Raw genomic sequence first — 22669 nt, forward strand, 5'->3', positions numbered from 1 at the left:
ACAACCTCCAGAACACATCCTCCACAGTCAAGAAAGCTCACCAACATCAGAGACAGGCGCACAAGGAGTGACCTTACAGTGGTTTATAAAGCATGAAGGGCAGCAATGAATAGAATAATCACAGTCATTTTCCCAAGATAAAAGAGTCTAAAACTATAGGGCAAGGGTTTAAGGTGAAAGGGGAAACTTTAAAAAGGGACTGAAGGGGCAAGTTAATCACACAGAAGGTGGTGGGTATACGGAACAAGCTGCCAGAGGAATCAGTACAGGCGGATGCAATAACAACAGTTGAAAGACATTTATGCAGGTACCTGGACAGAAAAGACTTAGAAGGATTTGGGATAAATGTAGGGAAACAGGACTGGCTCACACAGGTAAATTCCAGCTGCTATCTGTAAGGATTTTTTAATGTTCTCCTTGTGGCCACATGAGTTTCCTCCGAGTGCTCTGGTTTCCTCCCACATTCTAAAAACATATAGATTATTAAGTTAATTGGTCACATGGGTGTAATTGGGCAGTGCGAGCTTGTTGAGCCTGTAACTGTGCTGTATCTCTAAATAAAAATAAACAGATAAATTTAGTTGGCATGAATGAGTTGGGCTGAGGGACTGTATTCTTTGCTGGATCGTTCTATAACACTTTGACCCTAACCATGTGAGTCACCATTTATACTGCTGTTTTTGTCTTTTACTCATGTACTGTCTGACAGCACTGGGCAATTTCATTCTGTTGTGACTAATTAACCTCTGGCACGTGTGTTTAGTCTTTCCTTTCGAATTGATATAGGAGAGAGCAAAAGGTCAGATTCCACACAGGCCACATGATGCATGTTGATGCAAGGAAGGCCCACCAGTGCCTCTACCTTGTGAGGAGTGTGAGACAATTAGGTATGTCAAATTTTGATAGACATACGGTGGAAAGCTATCTGACTGGTTGCATCACAGGCTGGTATGGAGGCTCCAATATGAAGAATCGCAAGAGACTGCAGAGCGTTGTAAACTCAGCCAGCTCCATCACAGGCACCACCCTCCCCACCATCGAGGACATCTTTGAGAGGCAGCATCCATCATAAAGGACCCTCACCACCCGGGACACCATTCTGGTTACTACGATTGAGGACCGCCCACATTCAACGATTCGGAAACAGCTTCTTCCTCTCTGCATTAGATTTATGAACAGTCCATGAACATGAACTTATTATTTCCATTTATTGCACTATTTATTTTGTAATTTATAGAAATTTTATATACTTGTGCTGTACCGCTGCTTCAAAACAACAAATTTCGTGTTGTATGTCAGGGATCAAAAATTTGATTCTGATAAGGTGTTAGAAAGCGAGTTTATTTCCTTACCCTAGATAATTTCTAAGGTAAGGATATGTTTGGCACAGCTTAGAGGAGAGCCATCCGCAGTACCACTGATGCGGCAGAGAGGGCCTCAAGATGGCTGTGGCTCAAAAGAGGGGAGCCATGGAGTCGTAAGTAGCTGGCCATCTGGACACAAGCTGGGGTCTAATCAGCACTGGCTGGGTCACCTGGAGGAGGTTGTATGATGTTGAAAGACCCGAAACACCCGATGATTCCAGGAACATCACTGCAGATGTGTCCAGAAGCATCAATAGATGTATGTACACAGGCCGAAAGGCCTGTAGGTTTTCTATGTTTCTATGTATTTCAGATATGAGATTCCCACATTCTATAGAAAAACTGGCTTTTTTGAAGTTGGTACTTGGTATATATTTAAATGGTATTTTGGGAGATAGATTGGAACAATTGGGAAATAAACTGGTAAAAATGAAATTGGTTGATTGGTTTATTAAATAATGCTAATCTTATCTAATTTTATCCTATTATTGTTATGGTACATGTACAAAGGTACAGATAAAAACTTTGTTTTGCATGTGTCCATACAGATCATTCCATCCCATCAATACGTTGAGGTAGTACAAGGGAAAACAGTAACCGAATGCAGAATGAAGTGTTACAGTTACAGAGGAAATGCAGTGCAGACAGACGATAAGGTGCAAGGTCACAATGAAGTAGGCTCTGGACTCAAGAGTCCACCTTATCTGACTGGTATCTGAGAAAAGTAAAGTGATGTGCCGTGACAATTACCGCCAGTGGCTCTGTCATGTACCATCATGAATTTCTTCCAGAAGCTGATGACGGTACATATTTACTCCAGCCTTCGAGAAAACCTCGACCCACTACAATCCATCTGCTGTCGATAGAGCCATGGTGGATGCCATTCCCCTGGCCCTACACTTAACTCTGGTGTATCTGGACAATGAAGACGCTTACGTCAGGCTATTATCTGCAGCTCTGCCTTCAATGCAATTATTCCAAGCAAACTCTCACTCTGCAATTGAGTCTTTGATTTCCTAACCAATAAACCACATTCGGTAAGGATCAGCAGCAACAAATCCAGCACAATTATTCTCAACACTGGTGCTCCACAAGAATGCATCTTCAGCCTCCTACTTCACACCCTGCCTCTATGACTGGCTGTCAGGAAAAGTAGAGGAGACTTGACCCACAAGAACAGCAGCAGAGATGATTCAGCGGTGAACGATAACTTTAATAATGGACTGCGGAATAACAAGCTACGAGGGGCCGCAAAACTAAAGAGAACAGAAACTAAACAAAACAGGCAAGAAGATAAACTTTTGGCAGGGAGAAATTGGTTAAGGCCAGCTGCCAATGATGAGTCTAGAACAGGAGGCAGGTAAATCTGGAGACTAGGGAGTGCCTGCCTGTGCAGGCTGGGAGATGTCAGCGGGAACTGGCCTGACAGTGGCCAGATTCTGCTCCAACTCCATTTACAAATTTGCAGATTATACCAACTGTAATGGGCCGTATCTCAAATAATGATGAGTCAGAGTACAGGAAGGGAAAATAGAGAACTTAGTTATATGGTGTCATAACAACAAACTTTGACTCAATGTCAAAATTAGACATTGCAAATCAAACCAGCTAGTCATTGTCTTCATAAAGAGCAGGCACAGGCTCCTGTCTATATCAGTGTTGCTGAGGTTGAGAATGCTAAGATCTTCAAGTTCCTAGGATTGAACATTACCAATAGCTTGACCTGGTCCAACCGCATGGTCACAATGGACAAAAAGGTCACCAGTGCCTCTGCTTCCTCAGGAGGCTAAAGAAATTTGGCACACCCCCGTTGCCCCTATCAATCTGTATCAATGGCTTGGTCTGGTAACTGCTCTGTGCATAACCACAAGGTACTGGAGAGAGTTGTGGATGCAGCTCAGCACATCACGGATACTAGACACTCCTTCATGGACTCTGTCAGTCTCTCACTGCCTAAGAATCAGAATCAGGTTTATAATGACCAGCATGCATCATGAAATTTGTTAACTTAGCAGCAACAGTTCAATGCAATACATAATATAGAAGAAAAAAATAAAATAACAATAATAATAAATGAATAAATAAATTACAGTATATGTATATTAAATAGATTAAAAATCATGCAAAAAAACAGAACTAATATGTATTAAGAATGTAGGTAGTGTCCAAGGGTTCAATGTCCATTTAGGAATCGGATGGCAGAGGGCAAGAAACTGTTCCTGAATTGCTGAGTGCAGGCTTCTGTACCTCCTGCCTGAGGGTAACAGTGAGCTGGAAGTCCTTAATAATGGACGCTGCCTTTCTGAGACACTGCTCCCTAAAGATGTCCTGAGTACTTTGTAGGCTAGTACCCAAGATAGAGCCAACTAAACTTACAACCTTCTGCAGCTTCCTTTGGTCCCGTGCAGTAGCCCCCCCCCACCCCATACCAGACAGCGATGCAGCCTGTCAGAGTGCTCTCCAAGGTACATCTATAGAAGATTCGTTGACACACCAAATCTCTTCAAACTCCTAATGAAGTGTAGTCGCTGTCTTGCCTTCTTTATAACTGCATCGATATGTTGGGACCAGGTTAGATCCTCAGAGATCTTGACACCCAGGAACTTGAAACTGCTCACTCTCTCCACTCCGATCCCTCTATGAGGATTGGTATGTGTTCCTTTGTCTTACCCTTCCTGAAGTCCACAATCAGCTCTTTTGTATTACCGACGTTGAGTGCCAGATTGTTGCTGCGACACTACTCCACTAGTTGGCATATCTCGCTCCTGTATGCCCTCTCGTCACCACCTGAGATTCTACCAACAATGGTTGTATCATCAGAAAATTTATAGATGGTACTTGAGCTATGGCTAGCCACACAGTCATAGGTATGAAGAGAGTAGAGCAATGGGCTAAGCACACACCCCTGACGTGCACCAGTGTTGATCGTCAGTGAGGAGGATATGTTATCACCAATCTGCACAGATTGTGGTCTTCCAGTTAGGAAGTCCAGGATCCAATTGCGGAGGGAGGTACAAAGGCCCAGGTTCTGCAACTTCTCAATCAGGATTGTGGGAATGATGGTATTAAATGCTGAGCTATAATCGATGAACAGCATCCTGACATAGGTGTTTGTGTTGTCCAGGTGGACTAAAGCCATGTGAAGAGATTGTGTCTGCTGTTGACATATTGTGGTGATAGGCAAATTGCAATGGGTCCAGGTCCTTGCTGAGTTAGGAGTTCAGTCTAGTCATGGCCAACCTCTCAAAGCATTCCTTCACTGTAGATGTGAGTGCTACTGGGCGACAGTCATTTAGGTAGCTCACATTATTCTTCTTATACACTGGTATAATTGTTGCATTTTTGAAGCAAGTGGGAACTTCTGCCCATAGCAGTGAGAGGCTGAAAATGTCCTTGAATACTCCCACCAGTTGGTTGGCACAAGTTTTCAGAACTTTTCTAGGTACTCCAAGATAGGAGTAAAGCATCAGTAAAGCATCCAGCATAATCAAAGACCCCACCTATGTTGGACATTCTGCCCTCTCTTCTCTGGCACTAGGAAGAAGATACAAAAGCCTGAAAGCACTTCCACTAGGCTCAAGGGTAGCTTCAACCCTGCTGTTATAAGACTATCGAATGGTTTCCTAATACAACTAAGCTCACAATCTACCCTATTATGTTCTCTCATCTCCTTGTCTACTGCACGGCACTTTCTCTGTAGCTGTTACACTTTATTTTGCTCTCTGTTATTGTATTGCCTTGTACTTTTGAGGGTGTCGGGGGCAGAAGTGAGTGTAGATGCTCAGGAGAACGTGTTTGTGAAACCACTAAGTCTGAAGGTAGATGGACCAGATGAACTGCACCCCAAGGTTCTGAAAGGGGAAGCTGAAGAGATTGTGGTGGCATCAGAAGTAGTCTTTGAAGAAGCACTAGATGCTGGAATGGTTCGGAAGAGTGGAAAACTACAAATGTCACTCCTCTCTTTAAGAAAGGAGGGAGGCAAGAGACATGGCATTACATGCCAGTTACCCAACATCAGTGGTTGGGAAGATTTTGGAGTCCATTATTAAGGGTGAGGTTTCAGGGTACATGAAGGCACACGTTAAGATAGACCAAAGTCAGCATGGTTCCCTGACAAATCTTTTGGAAGCCTTTAAGGAAATAACAGGCAGGATAGACAAAGGAGAGTCAGTGGATGTTGTTTACTTGGATTTTCAGAAGGCCTTTGACAAGGTGCCACACATTAGGCTGCTAAACAAGACAAGAGCCCATGGTATCAGAGGAAAGACACTAGCATGGATAGAAAGTTGGCTGACTGGCAAGAAGCAAAGTGTGGTAGTAAAGGGAGCCTTTTCTGGTTGGCTGCCTGTAACTAGTCGTATTCTGCAGGGGTTAATGTTGGTACTTCTTTTCACATTGGATGACAGAATTGACGGATCTGTGGCCAGTTTTGCAGACAATAGGAAGAGCAGATAGTGTTAAGGATACAGGCTTTTTCGATAGATTAGGAGAATGATCAGAGAAGTAGCAGATGGAATACAGTGTTTATTCATAAACTTTGGTAGAAGGAATATAGGCATAGACTATTTTCTAAATGGGGAGCTAATTTGGATATAAGAGGTGCAAAGGGACTTGGGAGTCCTTGTGCAGGATTTCCCGAAGGTTAACTTCAAGTGGTAAGAAAGACAAATGCAATGCTAGCATTGATTTCGAGAGGACTAGATATAAAAGCAAGGATATAACGCTGAGGCTTTATAAGGCATTGGTCCAACCACACTTGGGAGAATCTTGAGCAGTTTTGTGCCCTTTTCTAAGAAATAATGTTCTGGCATTGGAGAGCTTCCAGAGCAGGTTCAGGAAAATGCTCCCAGGAATGAAATATGAGGAGTGTTTGATGGCTGTGGGTCTGTACTCATTAGAGTTAAGAAAAATAGGTGGGATGGGGGCTGAGGAGGAAGGAATTATCATTGAAACCTATTGAATATTGAAAGACTGGGGGAGACATTCACTAACATCTTTAACCATTCACTTTAGCAATCTGAGGTATCCACCTACTTGAAGCAGGCTTCAACTAAACCAGTGCCTAAGGAGAATGTGTAAACCTGCCTCAATAACCCTCGTACAGTAGCATATACATCCACTGTGATGAGTGCTTTGGGAGGTCAGTGTTATGCTTCGCAACTCCAAAACAAAAAACTAATTGCAAGAAAATGTGGGAGAGTCCGGGATAACTCCTGTAGGCCGGAGCAACTCCTCGAGCTGCTTCGGCCTATGGTCAGGCCATACTTAGATCCCCTCCAGTTCACCTACCAGCCCCGACTAGGAGTTGAGGATGCCATCGTCTACCTGCTGAACGTGTCTACGCCCACCTGGACAAGCCAGCGAGCACTGTGAGGGTCATGTTTTTTGACTTCTCCAGTGCATTCAACACCATCCGCCCTGCTCTGCTGGGGGAGAAGCTGACAGCAATGCAGGTGGATGCTTCCCTGGTATCATGGATTCTTGATTACCTGACTGGCAGACCACAGTACGTGTGCTTGCAACATTGTGTGTCAGACAGAGTGATCAGCGGCACTGGAGCTCCACAGGGGACTGTCTTGTCTCCCTTTCTCTTCACCATTTACACCCCGGACTTCAACTACTGCACAGAATCTTGTCATCTTCAGAAGTTTTCGGATGACTCTGCCATAGTTGGATGCGTCAGCAAGGGAGATGAAGTTGAGTACAGGGCTACGGTAGGAAACTTTGTCATATGGTGTGAGCAGAATTATCTGCAGCTTAATGTGAAAAAGACTAAGGAGCTGGTGGTAGACCTGAGGAGAGCTAAGGTACCGGTGACCCCTGTTTCCATCCAGGGGGTCAGTGTGGACGTGGTGGAGGATTACAAATACCTGGGGATACGAATTGACAATAAACTGGACTGGTCAAAGAACACTGAGGCTGTCTACAAGAAGGGTCAGAGCCGTCTCTATTTCCTGAGGAGACTGAGGTCCTTTAACATCTGCCGGACGATGCTGAGGATGCTCTACGAGTTTGTGGTGGCCAGTGCGATCATGTTTCCTGGACTCTCTCACGGTGGTGTCTGAAAAGAGGATGTTGTCTAAGTTGCATGTCATCTTGGTCAATATCTCCCATCCACTACATAATGTACTGGGTGGGCACAGGAGTACATTCAGCCAGAGACTCATTCCTCTGAGATGCAGCACAGAGCATTATAGGAAGTCATTCCTGCCTGTGGCCATCAAACTTTACAACTCATCCCTTGGAGGATCAGACACCCAGAGCCGATAGGCTGGTCCTGGACTTATTTCATAATTTACTAGCATAATTTACATATTACTATTTAAATATTTATGGTTCTATTACTATTTATTATTTATGGTGCAACTGTAACGAAAACCAATTCCCCCAGGATCAATAAAGTATGACTATGACTATGTATGTTTCTTAGTTTTTCTTTTAGAGAGGCACACACTTACTGCATCTCTGCCTTAATGGGAGACTTTAGATTTGGATTACGGAGAATACATCCAGAGGAGCGTCCTGTTTAGTAAACTTTTCAGGGATTTCCATTTCCAACGGTAAACGGGATAATCCTTCAGCATTTCTGTGGTTCGTTGTCCTCTTAAGAGTTGAACTTGTAATTGTGTCCTCCACAAAACAGGGCCCATCTCTGTATTTGTGCTGCTGCTGTTAGTGGAACACCTTTCACTAGAAGGAAAATGGACACTAGTGGTTGATTATCAGTAATGAGGGTAAATTCTGTACCATACAGGTACTTGCTGAAACGCTTTACACCTCCAAACCAGACTCAAGGTCTCTCTGCCAATCTGTGTGTAATTTTTTTTGCAGCGGTAAGGGAATTGATGTAAAGGTTATGGGGTGGGGGGTTCACTCACATCACTCTTAACATGTGACACGACTGCACCTATACCATAAAGCAAGGCAACGCAGGCAAGCTTTACTGGAAATATGTGGATCATAGCCTGTGAGTAGTGTCTGATGTCACTATTTCCTTTGCCTTTTAGAAGACCACCTCATAAAGCTTTGTCCATTGCCAATTCTTCCCAATCTGCAGTAATGAGTTCAAGGGGTGAAGCACAGTAGCCAGGAACTTGTTATAGTAATTGACAAATCTTGAAAAGGTCTGCAACTGTGACATGTCCTTTGCCCTTGGGGCATCTGTCACTGTTTGAATTTTCTCAGCACACTTGTGTAATCATTATATATTAATGATGTGACTACAGAAAGAGATGCTTGGTTTAAAGAATTCACAATTGCTGCATTGTGCTCTGAGCCCATCAGCTTCTAATCTTTTTAACCCTGTCTTGAGATTTTGGAGATGTTCCTTGTCATCCCTTTTGGTAACAATGAAGGTAACACTGAGTGCCTGGACAACCTTGCAGCACCTGGTCCATGGCTTTTTGCCAGAGTGCAGGTACAGATGCTACTCCAATAGTAAGCCTGTTACAGTGATAAAGCCCTTTGTGAGTGTTTATGGTGAGAAACACTTTGGATCCTTCTTCCATCTATAGGTAGGCCTCAGCTAAGTACACTTTGCTGAAGTATTTCTCTCTAGAAAGGTTTGCAAAGATATCCTCTATCCTGGGCTGAGGATATTGATCTACTTTTAGTACTGGGTTGAGGTGACCTTAAAATCTCTGCAGATCTTGACAGACCCATTTTCCTTGGCTACTAGGACCAGTGGTGTTGCCCAAGGGCTCCATTCAACCTTGGAAAGAATTCCTTCAGCCTCTATGCAGTCTAGCTCACTGGCTACTTTATTACAGACGAGCTTTGCAAAACTTGGGCATGGCATTTTCATTTAACAGTATTCTACCCTTGATATGTTTTATAAGTTTTCTAATGCCATCCTTGAACGTATCATCCAGGGGGGAGGGGCAAGACAGTCGTCTTTGGCTTTCAAACGTGTTTCTGTCGTTCATTCTTTTGGGGTGTTCTGTTTTTCATGGTTGTCTATAAAGCCAAGTATTTCAAGTTGTACAGTCTGTGATAATAAATGGAACTAATTGAAAGTTATCCTGATGGAATAGCCTCATTCCATGTCTTACCGTCTTCTGGTATTACTTTAATGCACTGTGTAATGATTTGATCTGTTTGCAAGACAAGGTAACGATTATAATTGAAGTAGGGCGCAGTTAGCAATGAGTCGTCATGCTCTAACGCTATCTTCATAGGTGTCCTCAGAACGCACAAACATCGAACAATAACAACAGGTGAACAGGCCTTTCGGCACACCATGATGAAAATTTAAACTAGTTCCATCTACCCGCCAGCTATCCGTAGCCTGACACCGCTGGCGCCACTCCAACCCCAGACTGTCCTCCGGCGAAGTTTGCTCAGCCCCTGGCCAAAATATTTCACACCCAGACAACAATAGGTCTACGAGGGAACGTCCAGCATCGACGACTTCGGGTCGGAGAGCTGTCCCGTTGAAGCCCCACCTCTCGCATATTGATTGGTTTCCGTCGCTGTCAATTCCCCTATGGCAATACGGGTTGGCCAGAACAGACCTGCCCCCTAACCACACAACGGTGGCCACGCCCTACCGCCCCTCCCCTGGCAACAAGGACTTGCGGCGTCATTTCAATGGCGGAAGTTGTCTTTGTCACTTCCGGTTGCGGCTCGGCGGTACCGCTATCGTTACTGGTCTGTCCGCCGCGGTGCCGGTAGGATCGGTGAGGGAATTCGTTGCTGTCCTATCCTTCCAGTTCTCCAAGGCTGGCGGTAAAACGGGTGCGGGCATCTGCTCTATTGAACGGGTTAATTTACGGAAGCATTGGTGGAGGGCCGTGTTTGACAGGCGTGGCGGGGCAGCCGGGCGGAGGGGGGCCTTGGCGGTTGGTGCTGCGGTGTTTACCGGGAGCGGGTCGTCGGTCAGCGGTCAGCGGTCGGTACCGGGGCGGGGGCCGTCAGGACGGAATGCGGGGAGGGGTTCGAGTATCAGTTGCTGCTTGTCGGTCGTTACCGGGGGGAGGATCGGTAGTCGGAACCGAGGGTAATGAGGGAGGGAGTCGGTACCGCGGAAGGTGTGGGGGTGGCGGGGGTAGCGGGAGTCCGGGTACCGGAAGCCAGTTCGTCGGTCAGCGGTTAGTACCCGCTGGGGAAAGTAATGGGAGGAAGGGTGTCAGTATTATGGGGATGGGGATGGTGACTGGAGGGGGGAGTGGTTCGGCACTGGGTGATCGGTAATGGGAGAGGAGTACTCGGGATCGGTACCGGGCAGAGTGACTGGTAATTGGGGGAGCGGGGGGCGAAGAGGGTTTGATACTGCGATCGGGAATAGAATGGGGGTTTCGTACTGGGATGTGGGAGGATGAATGTTGGTCAGCAGTTCTGTCCTGGGCGGGGGGGGGGATGATCTCTGCTGAGCAAAGAATGGCGAATGGTGGTTATTGGGGTAGGTAACGTGGGGGTGGGGGTGGGAGAGAATCCAGTAATTACGGAGGGGTCGGTGAAGGGAGAGGTAACGGGTTCGATTAGATGGGGAGGGTTGACCTGGGGCCCAGTGAGGAGATGGAGGGGAGATACAGGTGACGGTAGGGGAAGGGGGTAATGGAAGGGCCTTGGTAAGGGGTGGAGGGTGGAGGAGAGCCATATAACGGGGATGGTCCGGTGACTGATGGGGACAATCCTGATACAGGATGGTGGGCTTTTTAACCGAGATAAATAGCTGCAATAATGCCCTGAATGTGTTTTAATGTTGTCATCTGTACTTCCTGTAGACACATTTCTCCCCTCGTCCTGTTACACTGACATTTTCACTGTCTTCATCTATTCGTCCACCCTGCTGTAGACCTTTCTCTTTCCTTCCTCTGCTACTTTGTATTTCCGTGTTTCTAAATTAATCTGTGTTACTGTAAAAAGGTCTGTTCTTGGGTGTTGTTTTATTGTTAACTCCCGGTTTTCAAGGGAAACCCCGCAGTAGTCTATTTGTCAGATCAACAGAAGCACACATTACATCGACTGCAGGGGTGTGGGGGAGAGTATTGCTTGCTGATGCTGCAATGATGGTTGACAGTCGATTGTACTGTAGGTGGCCATTCAGCCCACTATGTCCTTGCGCATTAATCTCTCCTTCACGCACCTTGAATGTGGCCTTAGAGTCATAGAGCACCACAGCACAGAAAACAGGCCTTTCAGCCCATCTTGTCTGTATCCAACTATTATTCTGCCTAGCCATGCAGACCATAGCCCTCCATACCCCTCCCACCTTTGTATTATCCAAATTTAAATGTTGAAATCAAACCTGCATCCATCACTTCCATTGGCAGCTTGTTCTACACTAACATCACCCTGTGTGATTCAAGTGCTTGTCCAGAGACAATTTAAGTCTTGAGTGACTCTATTCCAAGTACTCTTGGAGGGGGAGAGGAAGGATCCCCTACCCTCTCGCCCCTTTAACTTAAATCTGTAACCTCCCTGATTGAGGGAAAAGTTTCTTAATGTCTACCTAATCTATATTTATAATTTAATATACCTCAGTTATGTTGTTCCACTGTCTCTGCTCCAGGGAAAACAAGCCCAGTCTCTCCTCATAACTGAACAGCCCTATCCTGGGCAACGTTCTGGTGAATCCCCTTTATACTCTGTCCACCACTGGCACATCTTATGGTAATTAAGATGTGCTAGTTCAGATCTAAAATTAGTCTAAGCATTCTAATTTTTTATTACCTATTTATTACGTTGTTTGTCACATGTACAGTGAAATGCATCGTTTGCATCGACGACCAACACAGTTGAAGTTTTGTGCTGGGGGGCAGCCCACAAGTGTTGCTACTCTTCTGACACCAACACAGTGCGCTCACAGCTCAGTAATCCTAGCTGGTACGTCTTAGGAAGGTGGGAGGAAACCCTCATGGTTATGGTGAGAGTGTACAGTGGTGGGATTGAATCCTTGTGGGTTCTCACTGGAACTGTAAAGCATTGTGCTAATCGGTACGCCACTGTGGATAGCAGGAAATTGGAGAAGAACCCCTCTCCTGCCCCAACTAATGAAGATCGGCTCCCATATGCCCTCATAACCACATTGTTGACCTTCACTGCCATTTTAAAAATTGAAGGCTTGATTGATTGCTGAGCTTGGCAAAATGTTTGCAGACTCTTTGGCTCCAATCTGGAAGCCATCATCAGTGTGCAGCTGAGGGTCTTTGGACTTGTTAATCAAAGTTTCTCTATTTGCCACTACTCTCCAGGACCCTTCCATTCAGGTGCATGCTGTACCTCTGAAGTGCATCACCTCTCGTTTATCAGGATTAACGCCCCTTTCCAGCCATTTCTCAGCCCTCAATGGCTCTCTCCATAAGGTGCCAGGCAGCTCACCAAATGAGGTGAGAGCGCATGTGATGGCATGTTCGCAGGATTGATTAGTGGACAGAATAGGAATAAGGAGGTATTGTGCAGGCTAGGGGTATGAGGAACTTATGGTCAAAAGTCTGTAGCTCACTGAAAGAGGCCATGTAGGTAGATAGGGCAGGAAAGAAAGCATATGGCATACTTGCATTCATTGGTTGGGTCTGTTGAATATAAAAGTCAGAAGTTATGTTGCAGCCATATAAAACTTCAGTGAGACTGCTGTTTGAATATTGGGTGAAATTTTGGTTGTCTCATCACAGGAGGAATATGGAGGCTTTGGAAAGAGTGTGCAAGAGGTTTAGCAGGATGCCGCCTGGATTAGAAATTTTGGTTGTCTCATCACAGGAGGAATATGGAGGCTTTGGAAAGAGTGTGCAAGAGGTTTAGCAGGATGCCGCCTGGATTAGAAATTTTGGTTGTCTCATCACAGGAGGAATATGGAGGCTTTGGAAAGAGTGTGCAAGAGGTTTAGCAGGATGCCGCCTGGATTAGAGGGTATTTATTTATTTTGATATACCACATGAAACAGCCCCTTCCTACCTAATGAGTGCACTGCTAGCAACTCACCTACTTAGCACTAGCCAATTTACAATGACCAATTAACCTCCGAACCGGTACACCTTGGGACTGTGGGAGGAAATGAGCACGTAGAGGAAACCCGCGCAGTTCACAGGGAAAACGTACGAACTCCTTACAGATGATGCCAGAATTGAACTCCGGAATGCCCCAAGATGTTATAGTGTTGTGCAGACTGCTACACTACCATGGTGAAAACGTGCTTTAAGAGGAGGTTGAACAAGTGTGTGTTGTTTTCTCTGGAATATCGGAGGCTGAGGGGAGACCTGATAGAAGATTATAAAATTTGAGAGGCATAGGCAGTCAGGAACTTTTTTTTTACTAGGGCCAGTTTTTTTTTAAACACAGTGTGGTAGGTGCATAGGGAAGATGGTACCTGGAATGGTGGTGGAAGAGATAGGTTAGTAGTGTTTAAGAGGCTGTTTAGATAGAGAAATAAATATTCATAGATCAGAGGCATACTGTTCTATGTTTTAACTAATCATATTCAGCAGGTTCTGATTATTGGATACCGATATAGACATTCTAACTGTTTCTGTGAGCAATGTCTGTTGTTTGAATAATTAGATCAAGTGTATCCAAGTTTGAAATTGCAAGAAAACTTTGAAACACAGGAGCTTCAGGAGAATAAAGACAGGGCAAGGACATGGCAAACAATATTTTGTGGAAAACTGAGTTTGCACAAAAAGGAAAAGCTGAATATTTTTGAAATGGTGTGATTTATGGACTTTGGTAGAATTTTTCTAAATGAGGAAATGAATTTAGTAATCAGAGATGCAAAGGGACTACAAAGAGCCCTAGTATGGGATTCCCTAAAGGTGAACTTGCAGCTTGAGATGGTATTCAGGGAGTTGCAAAGTTAGCATTCGTTTCCATGTGACTAGGATATAAAAGCAAGGATACAATGAAGAGTCTTTATAAGGCATTGGTCAGACAGCATTTGGAGTATTGTGAGCAGTTCTGGGCCCCTTATCTAAGAAAGGAGGTGCTGGCATTGGAGGGGGTCCAGAGGAGGTTTACGAGAATGATCCCAGGAATGAAGGGTTAGCATTTGACAAGCATTTGATAGCTCTGAGCCTGTATTCACTGGAGTTTAGAAGAATGAGGAGGGGGTGGAGGGGTGGCGAGATCTTATTGAATCTCACCAAATATTGAAAGGGCTAGGTAGAGTGGAAATGGGATAGATGTTTCCAATAGTGGGAGAGTCTAGGGCCAGAGGGCACAGACTCAGAATGAAATAATATCCCTTTAGAACAGAGATGAGGAGGAATTTCTTTAGCCAAAGGGTGTTGATTTTGTGAATTCATTGCCACAGATGGCTGTGGAGGCCAAATCATTGGGTAGATTTAAAGCAGAAGTTAGATAGGTTTCTAATTAGAAATCATCTGCAGCTCATCATCAGTAAGACAAAGGAGATGGTGATGGACTTTAGGAAGACTAAACCAGCACTGCTCGCTGTTACTATTGATGGTGAGGATGTGGATGTGGTGAAGACCTACAAGTACCTGGGGGTGCACCTGGATGACAGACTTGAGTGGAGCACCAACACACGGGCTATGTACAAGAAGGGCCAGAGTTGCCTCTACTTCTTGAGGTCCTTTGGATTATGCAGGCCTCTCCTTCACATGTTCTACCAGTCTATTGTCGGCAGTACAGTCTTCAGATGGGTGGTGTGCTGGGCAATGGCATCAACACATGAAGCCAACCATCTCAATAAACTGATCAGAAAGGCTGGCTCTGTTATGGGAGTCAAACCGGATGCACTGGAGGCTGTGGTAGAACAAAGGATCCTATGGAAAATCCTGGCAATTCTGGAAAATGTTTCACACCCTCTGCATGCAGTCTTGGCTGAACAGAGGAGCACTTCCAGCAATAGACTAAGGCAATTGTGCTGCTCCAAAGAGCGCTATATGAGATCATTCTTGCCCTCGGTATTAGGCTCTATAATGAGTCAACCTATAGCTGGGGAAGTGATGATCTCCTGTCAGACTGTTTGAGGTAACTTTTTAATACTTTCTACTTCTCTTCTAATATTTATATCTGTTTGCTTGTAATGTTACTGCAACACTGTAATTTCCTTTTGGATCAATAAAGTATCTATCAATCTAAAGAGGGAAATAAATCAAACATGATTGAATGGTGCAACAGACTGGATAGGCTGAATAGCCTAACTCTATATCTATGTCTTTTGTCCTTATTGAAACTGTTGATGTTCAGAGGGAACTACAAGTCCTTGTGAAAGTTAGTGAGTGATGACAGTATGCAGCCAAGAAAGCAAATGATAGCTCACTTAAATTGTGAGAGGATTTGAGAAAGAGAGTGAAGGCATCTGAAATTGTGTCTGGTCATAGTGAGACCTCATCTGAAATACCGTTTATGTTTGGTGGTCTTAGCCAAGGAAGGACGCATTCGCCATGGAAAACAGTACGTTACAGGTTCACCAAATTCATTGTTACTTCTTGGTTTCAAGGGAAAGCCCACAGAAGTACATTTGTTCGATCAGCAGAGGCACACGTTACAGAGATGGCAGGGGTGTGGGTGAGAGTGTATTGCTTGTTAATGGTTAAGGGTTGATTGTACTGTGGGTGGGTGCGTTTATTGTCAGAATTTCAAATGTAACACTTGACAGGTGTAGAACATGGGTGAGGAAAAAGCAGAGAGACAAATGTGAAGTTATTCACTTTGGTAGAAAGGACTATCCATTCAGAACAGATAACAGAGGATTGAGGTGTTTAGAATTCTCTCCCAACCAGGCTATGGAGACTCAGTTGCTGAGTGCATTTAAGGCAGAGATATCCAGATTTGTGGATATTAAGGGAATGAAGATTTAACGTTAGGACAGGAAATGGCACTCGGGTGAAATATCAGAGTGAAGATCCGAATTATCTACGACTCTGAGCTTCTGATAATTTCACCTCCTCCCCCTTCTCTCTTTTTCCCTTCTGCATTCTTGTTCCCTCTCACTCCTTCTCTTCTCCTCACCCATAGACATCACCTCCCTTGAGCTCTTCTCTTTCTCCCATGGTGCACTATCCTCTTATATCAGATTACTCTTTACCTCTTTCACCTATCATCTGAGCTTCTTACTGCATCCCACTTCCCTCACCCATCCAACTTTCCTGTCAGCTGGTCTGTCCTATCACCTGCCAGTTCGTACTACTCCCTCACTCCCCCCCCCCCCACCTTCTTGTTTTGGCTTCAACCCCTTCCTTTCCAGTCCTGATGAAGGGTCTTAGCTTGAACTGTCAACTATTAATTCATTTCCATAGATGCATAGTTGCAGAGTTCCTCCAGCATTGTGTGTGTGTGTTGCTCCAGATTCCCAGCATCTGCAAAATCTCTTGTGGTTTTTCTGCTATCGTCTTCTCCAACTTCAGAAGCCTCACCCCAGCCTAGGCCTAAGAGAAATCTTTTCACAATATTTAAACTTTAGAAATAATGAAAAACAAATATTGCTCCTTGGGTGACTTGGAAACAGGCCATTGCCATGAAGTATCAATGTTGTCCTTGTGTTGTAAAGGCATCTTGAATTGAAAGTCATTACTAATAGTAAATTATATTTCTATGCAGTGATATAACTGATAGGTAATAACTTAAGTATTTCTAACTTTTCAGAGTTTATTTTTTGGAGCATAAGTCGTTGTAAATTAAATATATTTAATATTCCCTTTAATTCTGCTCTTACAGAATCTGACTCAGTTATTCCCGAGGTTAATTTTGTGTCTTCCAGTTCACACTTTGTAAGGTAAGAGCTTGATGCTATGTTGGATGGAATGGGAAAATTGTAATTATCCCTTGATTTCAAAGTGTATTCATCTGACATGTGAATCTCACCTTCAGCTTTCCAGTTGGGTAGGAAAAAGACTTGAATTCTTTTAAGTTTGGAGTCTTGGAGGCCATTTGCCTCTGCCTGTGCTGGCTCTCACCATGAGCTGTCTGTCACCTGTTCTATTTTGTCCCCAATGACTACCTCATCAAGACTCCTAATACTCCATTTCTAAAGTCAAATTTGAACTTATTGCCATATGCACGACTATATATGTATGCAAGCAGAATGAAAAACTTACTTCCAGCAAGATCACAGACACATAGCGTCATATAGTCAGCATTTACAAAAAAATGCACATTTTTTTACAAGAAAAAACACAATTAGAACAAAAATGAAGGTCGTTTTAGAGCAAAGTGCTCAAAGTGGTCGTGGTGCTGCTATACTAAGGTAGTGATTAGGGTTGTTCTGGTTGGTTCAAGAACTGAATGGTTGACGGGAAGTGGCTGTTCTTGAACCTGATGGTGTGGGACATTAGGCTACTGTCCTTCCTGTCCAATGATAACTACAAGAAGGTGGCATAAGATCATGAGAGGTAGCAAAATTGGCCCATCAAGAATGGTCTGCCATGTGATACTGGCTGATTTATTATCCCTCTCAACACTGTTCTTCTGCCTTCTCCCCATAACCCTTGATGCAATTGCTAATTAAGAACCTGCCAACTTCCGCTTTAAATTTACCCAATGACTTGGCCTCTACAGCTGTCTGTAACAATGAATTCCACAGAGTGACCATCCTCTGGCTAAAGAAATTCCTCTGGTCCTATTTCTTTACACTCCGAATTGATAATCTTTAGTTGAACCAGTTCTTGATTCTTAAACACTTAACAACTGATTAATTAGCATTTGTGCAAAAAAATCAATACTTGAATGAAACCTACAGTCCTTGATTATTTCATTCATGTAGATCTAAAAATGTTTGCACTGTACGTAGAAATGATTTCTGTTTAAGTTGGTCTTCAAGGGCATTTTAACAATTTCATAATGTGTCTGTGTGATATTATTCATGTCCTGTACGATAATGATGATCTGTAGTAAATATGAACATGGTCCCTAGTCAGAACTATCCAACTGTTGTTAATGAATTTTTACAACAGGTATGCAGCTGATGTGCGGCAACTTCACTGGAATGTAACACTGAGCATTTGAAGCTTTCTGCCTTCTGGTGAGTCATCCTCCAGATTTAAACCGTACGGTAATTGGACTGGGCAAATAGCCAGCAACAGTGGCATTGACCTGCACAAAACGTTTAATTTTTAACCAGTTTCCTTTTATGGAATCATTCTGAAGTCTTGCACTGTTGAAGCTGGTGTTTTTGACCACAAGACTGAATGACATAAGGGGCAGAATTAAGCCATTAGGCCTTTCGAGTATGTTCCGCCATTCCATCATGGCTTTGGGTTTTTTATTATGATCAGAGGACATGAAAAGACAGGCTATGCCAAGAAAATAGGTTACTTGGTAACTATTAAATTTGTCCATGGAACTGCAGTTAAGTGTTGCAGTCACTGAACTTAACATCATTCTGTTATTCTTTATTAATTTTCAGCTACTTGAATTCTAAGTCCCTCAAAGTTGCCGCACAAATTGGTAGGGTGGTAACGAAGGCATATCACATAAAAGTTGCTGGTGAACGCAGCAGGCCAGGCAGCAACTTTTATGTGTGTTGCTTGAATTTCCAGCATCTGCAGAATTCCTGTTGTTAACGAAAGCATACGGTGTTTTGGCCTTCATTAGTAAGGGGATTGAGTTGAAGGAGCACGAAAACCCTGGTTGGACCACACTTGGGATATTGTGTTCAATTCTGGTCGCCTCATTATAGGAAGAATGTCAGAGCCTTAGAGAGGGTGCAGAGAAGATTTATCAGTATGCTGCCTGGATTAGAGAGCATGTCGTATGAGGATAGGTTGAGCAGGTTAGGGCTTTTCCCCTTGGAGAGAAGGAGGATGAGAAATGATGAGAGGCATTGATAGAGTGGACAGCCAGGGCCGTTCTCCTGGAGCAGCAATCGCTAATACCAGAGAACATTTGCTTAAGTTGTGTGGTGGCAAGTTTAGAGCAGATGTCTGAGGTAGGTTTTTTTTACCAGAGTGTGGTGGGTGCAGTGAATGCCTTGCTAGGTGATGGTAAGGGCAGATAAATTAGGGACTTTTAAAAGACTTAGATACGCACATGGATGGATGTATGAAGAATGGAAGATTATGGACTGAGTAAGAAGGAATGGCTGGATTGATCTTTGATTAGGTTTTTATAGGTTGGTACAACACTGTAGGCTGAAGGACCAGTACTGTTCTGTATTATTCAATGTTAAATTTATTTTATTAAATCAAACTAAAGCCATTCTCCCATATAATTTCCGTTAGATTGTTTTGTATGCTGCTTTTCACCAACGGCAGTTACCTGCTCAATAAATGTAATGATTCACCCCATTTGCCACTGACATTGCAAGGTCACAACTGCAGCTTCTGTCACACAATGTTAATATTTGTGGTTGAATTACACTCCTATGGCCAATTACCTTACTAACCCTTGCATCTTTGAAATATGGGAGGAAACTGGAGCACCAGGAGGAAACCCACGCGGTCATGGGGAGAATGTACAGCCTCTTTACAGATAATGGTGGGAATTAATTCCCTATCATTGGCAGTGTAATGAGGTTATTCCAACCACGGTGCTACCATTGTTGTTAGTCTTCTCCAAGCCTTGTAGTGCATTGGGCAGCAACCCTGCCATTTATTTAGCATTTTGTCTGCTTTTTACGAGGCTGAGTTGCCTGTTCGACACTCAACTTGCATGGATGGAAAGCATGTAAGGAGCTGGCCAGATTTGAACCTGAGACCACTCGCCTCGAAGTCTGATGCTGATGCCAGTACACCACTGGCCAGCTACTGAGCTATAATGCCGTCCAGTTTTTTTGTAGATATTTACATGGAAATAAGGAAATACAATAGAATTTAAAAAATGCATAATCAAAGACTGAAAAACAACCAATATGCAAAAGAAGATGAATTATGCAAATAAAAAACTATTGAGAACATGAGTTGTAGAGTCCTTGAATGTGAGTTGTATAATTCTGTGGGTTGCAGAAACAGATCAGAGTTGAGGTGAGTGAAGACTGGATAAGGAGCCTGAGGGTTGTAGGATAGTAACTGTTTCTGAATCTGGTGGTATTAGATCAAACCTTCATCTTTGTTCTAAAGGGATGTGCAGTACTGTGCAAAGGTCTTTTTGTTAATAGATATAGAGACCCATATCAGATTCAGGTTTATCATCACTCAAGTATGTTATGAAATTTGTTAATTGTTACGGCAGCTATACAGTGCAATGCATAAAATTAGTGAGCTTGATCTTGGATTAGACGGTTAACGATTATTGTTATATCTGATAAACCCAGCCAGTCCCTCCTTTATACCTAATGCAGTGACAGGAATCCAATCTGTATGCAACTGCACAAGGGCAAATCATTGTTCACTCTCCAGCTGATGCGCTAATGTGGATCTCCATCTTGTCAACATCCAGCCTAGGAGTTCAGCTGGGACTATAATCCACAGCTTCTTTCATAAATGAGAACTTCCTTGCCTTCCAAATTAATCTCGTCTTAAAAAGATTCACCACTTTGCCTTATTTTAATTTGCATTGTCTTGTGTTTATTCCTATCACACCGACATTCTTTCTTTGCTTTTCTGCATAAAATACATTATTATTGTCACACGTGTGAGAGTACATCATTTAGCAGATGTACAGTAGCACCCTAACAAGCTGCATCACTGCATGGTACAGAAACTGCACAGTGACAGACAAGAGGGCTCTACAATAGGTAAAACTGCTAATGCATTACTGGCACCACCGTCAAGGGCATATATGCAGAAAGGTGCTGGAGAAGGGTCAGTAAATCATGAAGGATCCCATCCATTCTGTCCATTGACTGTTTGTCCCACTCCCATTAGGGAGGAGGTTAAATAGCATTCACATTAGGACCATCAGACTCAAAAACAGTTGCATTCCCCAAGAAGTGAGACTCATCAATACCTCCACACACTAAATCCACCCTCCACAACCCAGCCACCTCTATTTTATCATTTCCTGTCAGTTACCTAATGCACAGACACTCCCGTGCCTAGCATTCCTTTATGGACATAGAATCGATCTGTCTATATAAGCTATCTTGTGTATTCTATTTACATATATATTTTTTATTTTGTTATTTTCTTTATCTTACTGTGTTTTTTGGTGCTGCTTCAGACACAGAGTAACAATTATTTAATTCTCTTTGTATACTAAAGCTTTGTTTTGCATGCTGTCAACATAGATGCATTGATGAGGAAAAACAACAACAGAATGCAGAATAAAATGAAAATTACCCTACAGTTTTACTCAATGTGCTGATTGTTTCAACATGTTTGGTTTATATGACACAATTTCATTTTATTTTGGGGAATTTGTTTCCAGGAAGTCAGGAGAGCACAAGAATCCTGTGAACATGGATGAGAAAGAGACGTTAATTTTTAGCACTGAAAGCAGAGGTGGTAAAGAAAAGGAAGGTAGTGAGAGGAGACCGATCTCGAGTCGGGAAAAACTGCGAGATGATCTGAAAACCAGCAGGAGGGAAGGAATGAAGACCACTGAGGAGAAAAAGAAGAGGCAGGAAGATGAGAAACGCAAAAAGGAAGATGAAAAACGCAAGAAGAAAGAAGAAGAGAAGTTAAAAGCAGAGGAAGAACAGAAGAAGAGGGAAGAAGAAGAAAAGAAGAAAGTCGAAGAGGAGGAAAGGAAGAAGCAGGAGGAGGAGGAGAAGAGGCAGCGAGAAGAAGAAGCAACGAAACAGAGGTAGGATTGCTTACCTGACATTTCAAAGGTAAATACCAATATACTTCATCTTAAATAACTAATTATTTTACTTTATGCATTTTAGCATTTTTGTTGTGTCCATGAAGTTTCCTGATAAGACCGTAAGATAAACGAGCAGAATTCGGCAATTTGGACCTTCTCTGCCATTAGGTTATGGCTGATTTACTATCCTTCTCAACCCCAATCTCTTGCCTTCTCCCTGTGACCTTTGATGCCCTTACTAATCAAGAATGTGTCGACCTCCACTTTAAATATGCCCATTTAATGCATCCTGCTCTGGGTTGCGAGTAATCTGAATTAACATGAGCTCACATATAGTGTGGACACACAAGCACACACATGCATACACAGTCACACAAAACCCCAGAACAATAATTTTTTAAAAATACTTAGTTGTGCATTCTCTTGCTGTCGGTAGTTGCATATAGTAATATAGACAGTATGCAACCAGTTTATGCACCAAGCTATCAGTATAATGACCATATAACTGCTTTTGCGATATTGGTTGAAGGTGCAGGAGGGAATTCCCTTCTGTTTGACTGGTACCATTTGATCACTCGAGTAGATACAGGATCACCACAACAATGTACCATTCTCGCAGTACTGTACTAGAACATTAGCCCATGCTTTTCCATTTGTTTATCTCCATTGCAACCTGAATCTGAAGTGTGCTGGCTCAGAGGCAAGATTGCAACCAGAGA

At 43.4% G+C, this 22669-nt stretch overlaps 1 protein-coding gene across 6 annotated transcripts in view; it reads left to right on the forward strand.

Moving 5' to 3' along the window:
* The first annotated feature begins 9971 nt into the window (after window positions 1-9971).
* Window positions 9972-22669, forward strand: part of upf2 (UPF2 regulator of nonsense mediated mRNA decay) — a 125881-nt gene continuing 113183 nt past the window's right edge. For 2 of the 6 annotated variants that reach the window (XM_072241573.1, XM_072241579.1), the window contains exons 1-4: window positions 9972-10100; window positions 16983-17040; window positions 18218-18285; window positions 21570-21947. In XM_072241573.1, the coding sequence (XP_072097674.1) occupies window positions 21601-21947 (347 nt within the window). In that variant the 5' untranslated portion in view covers window positions 9972-10100; window positions 16983-17040; window positions 18218-18285; window positions 21570-21600. Of the gene's footprint in view, window positions 10101-10197; window positions 10255-12076; window positions 12192-16982; window positions 17041-18217; window positions 18286-21569; window positions 21948-22669 lie in introns of those variants that run through there. The other 4 variants (XM_072241578.1, XM_072241577.1, XM_072241574.1 and 1 more) reach the window with 4 other exon arrangements.

Source organism: Mobula birostris, chromosome 23 (assembly GCF_030028105.1).
Source record: "Mobula birostris isolate sMobBir1 chromosome 23, sMobBir1.hap1, whole genome shotgun sequence".
Classification (NCBI taxonomy): Eukaryota; Metazoa; Chordata; class Chondrichthyes; order Myliobatiformes; family Myliobatidae; genus Mobula; species Mobula birostris.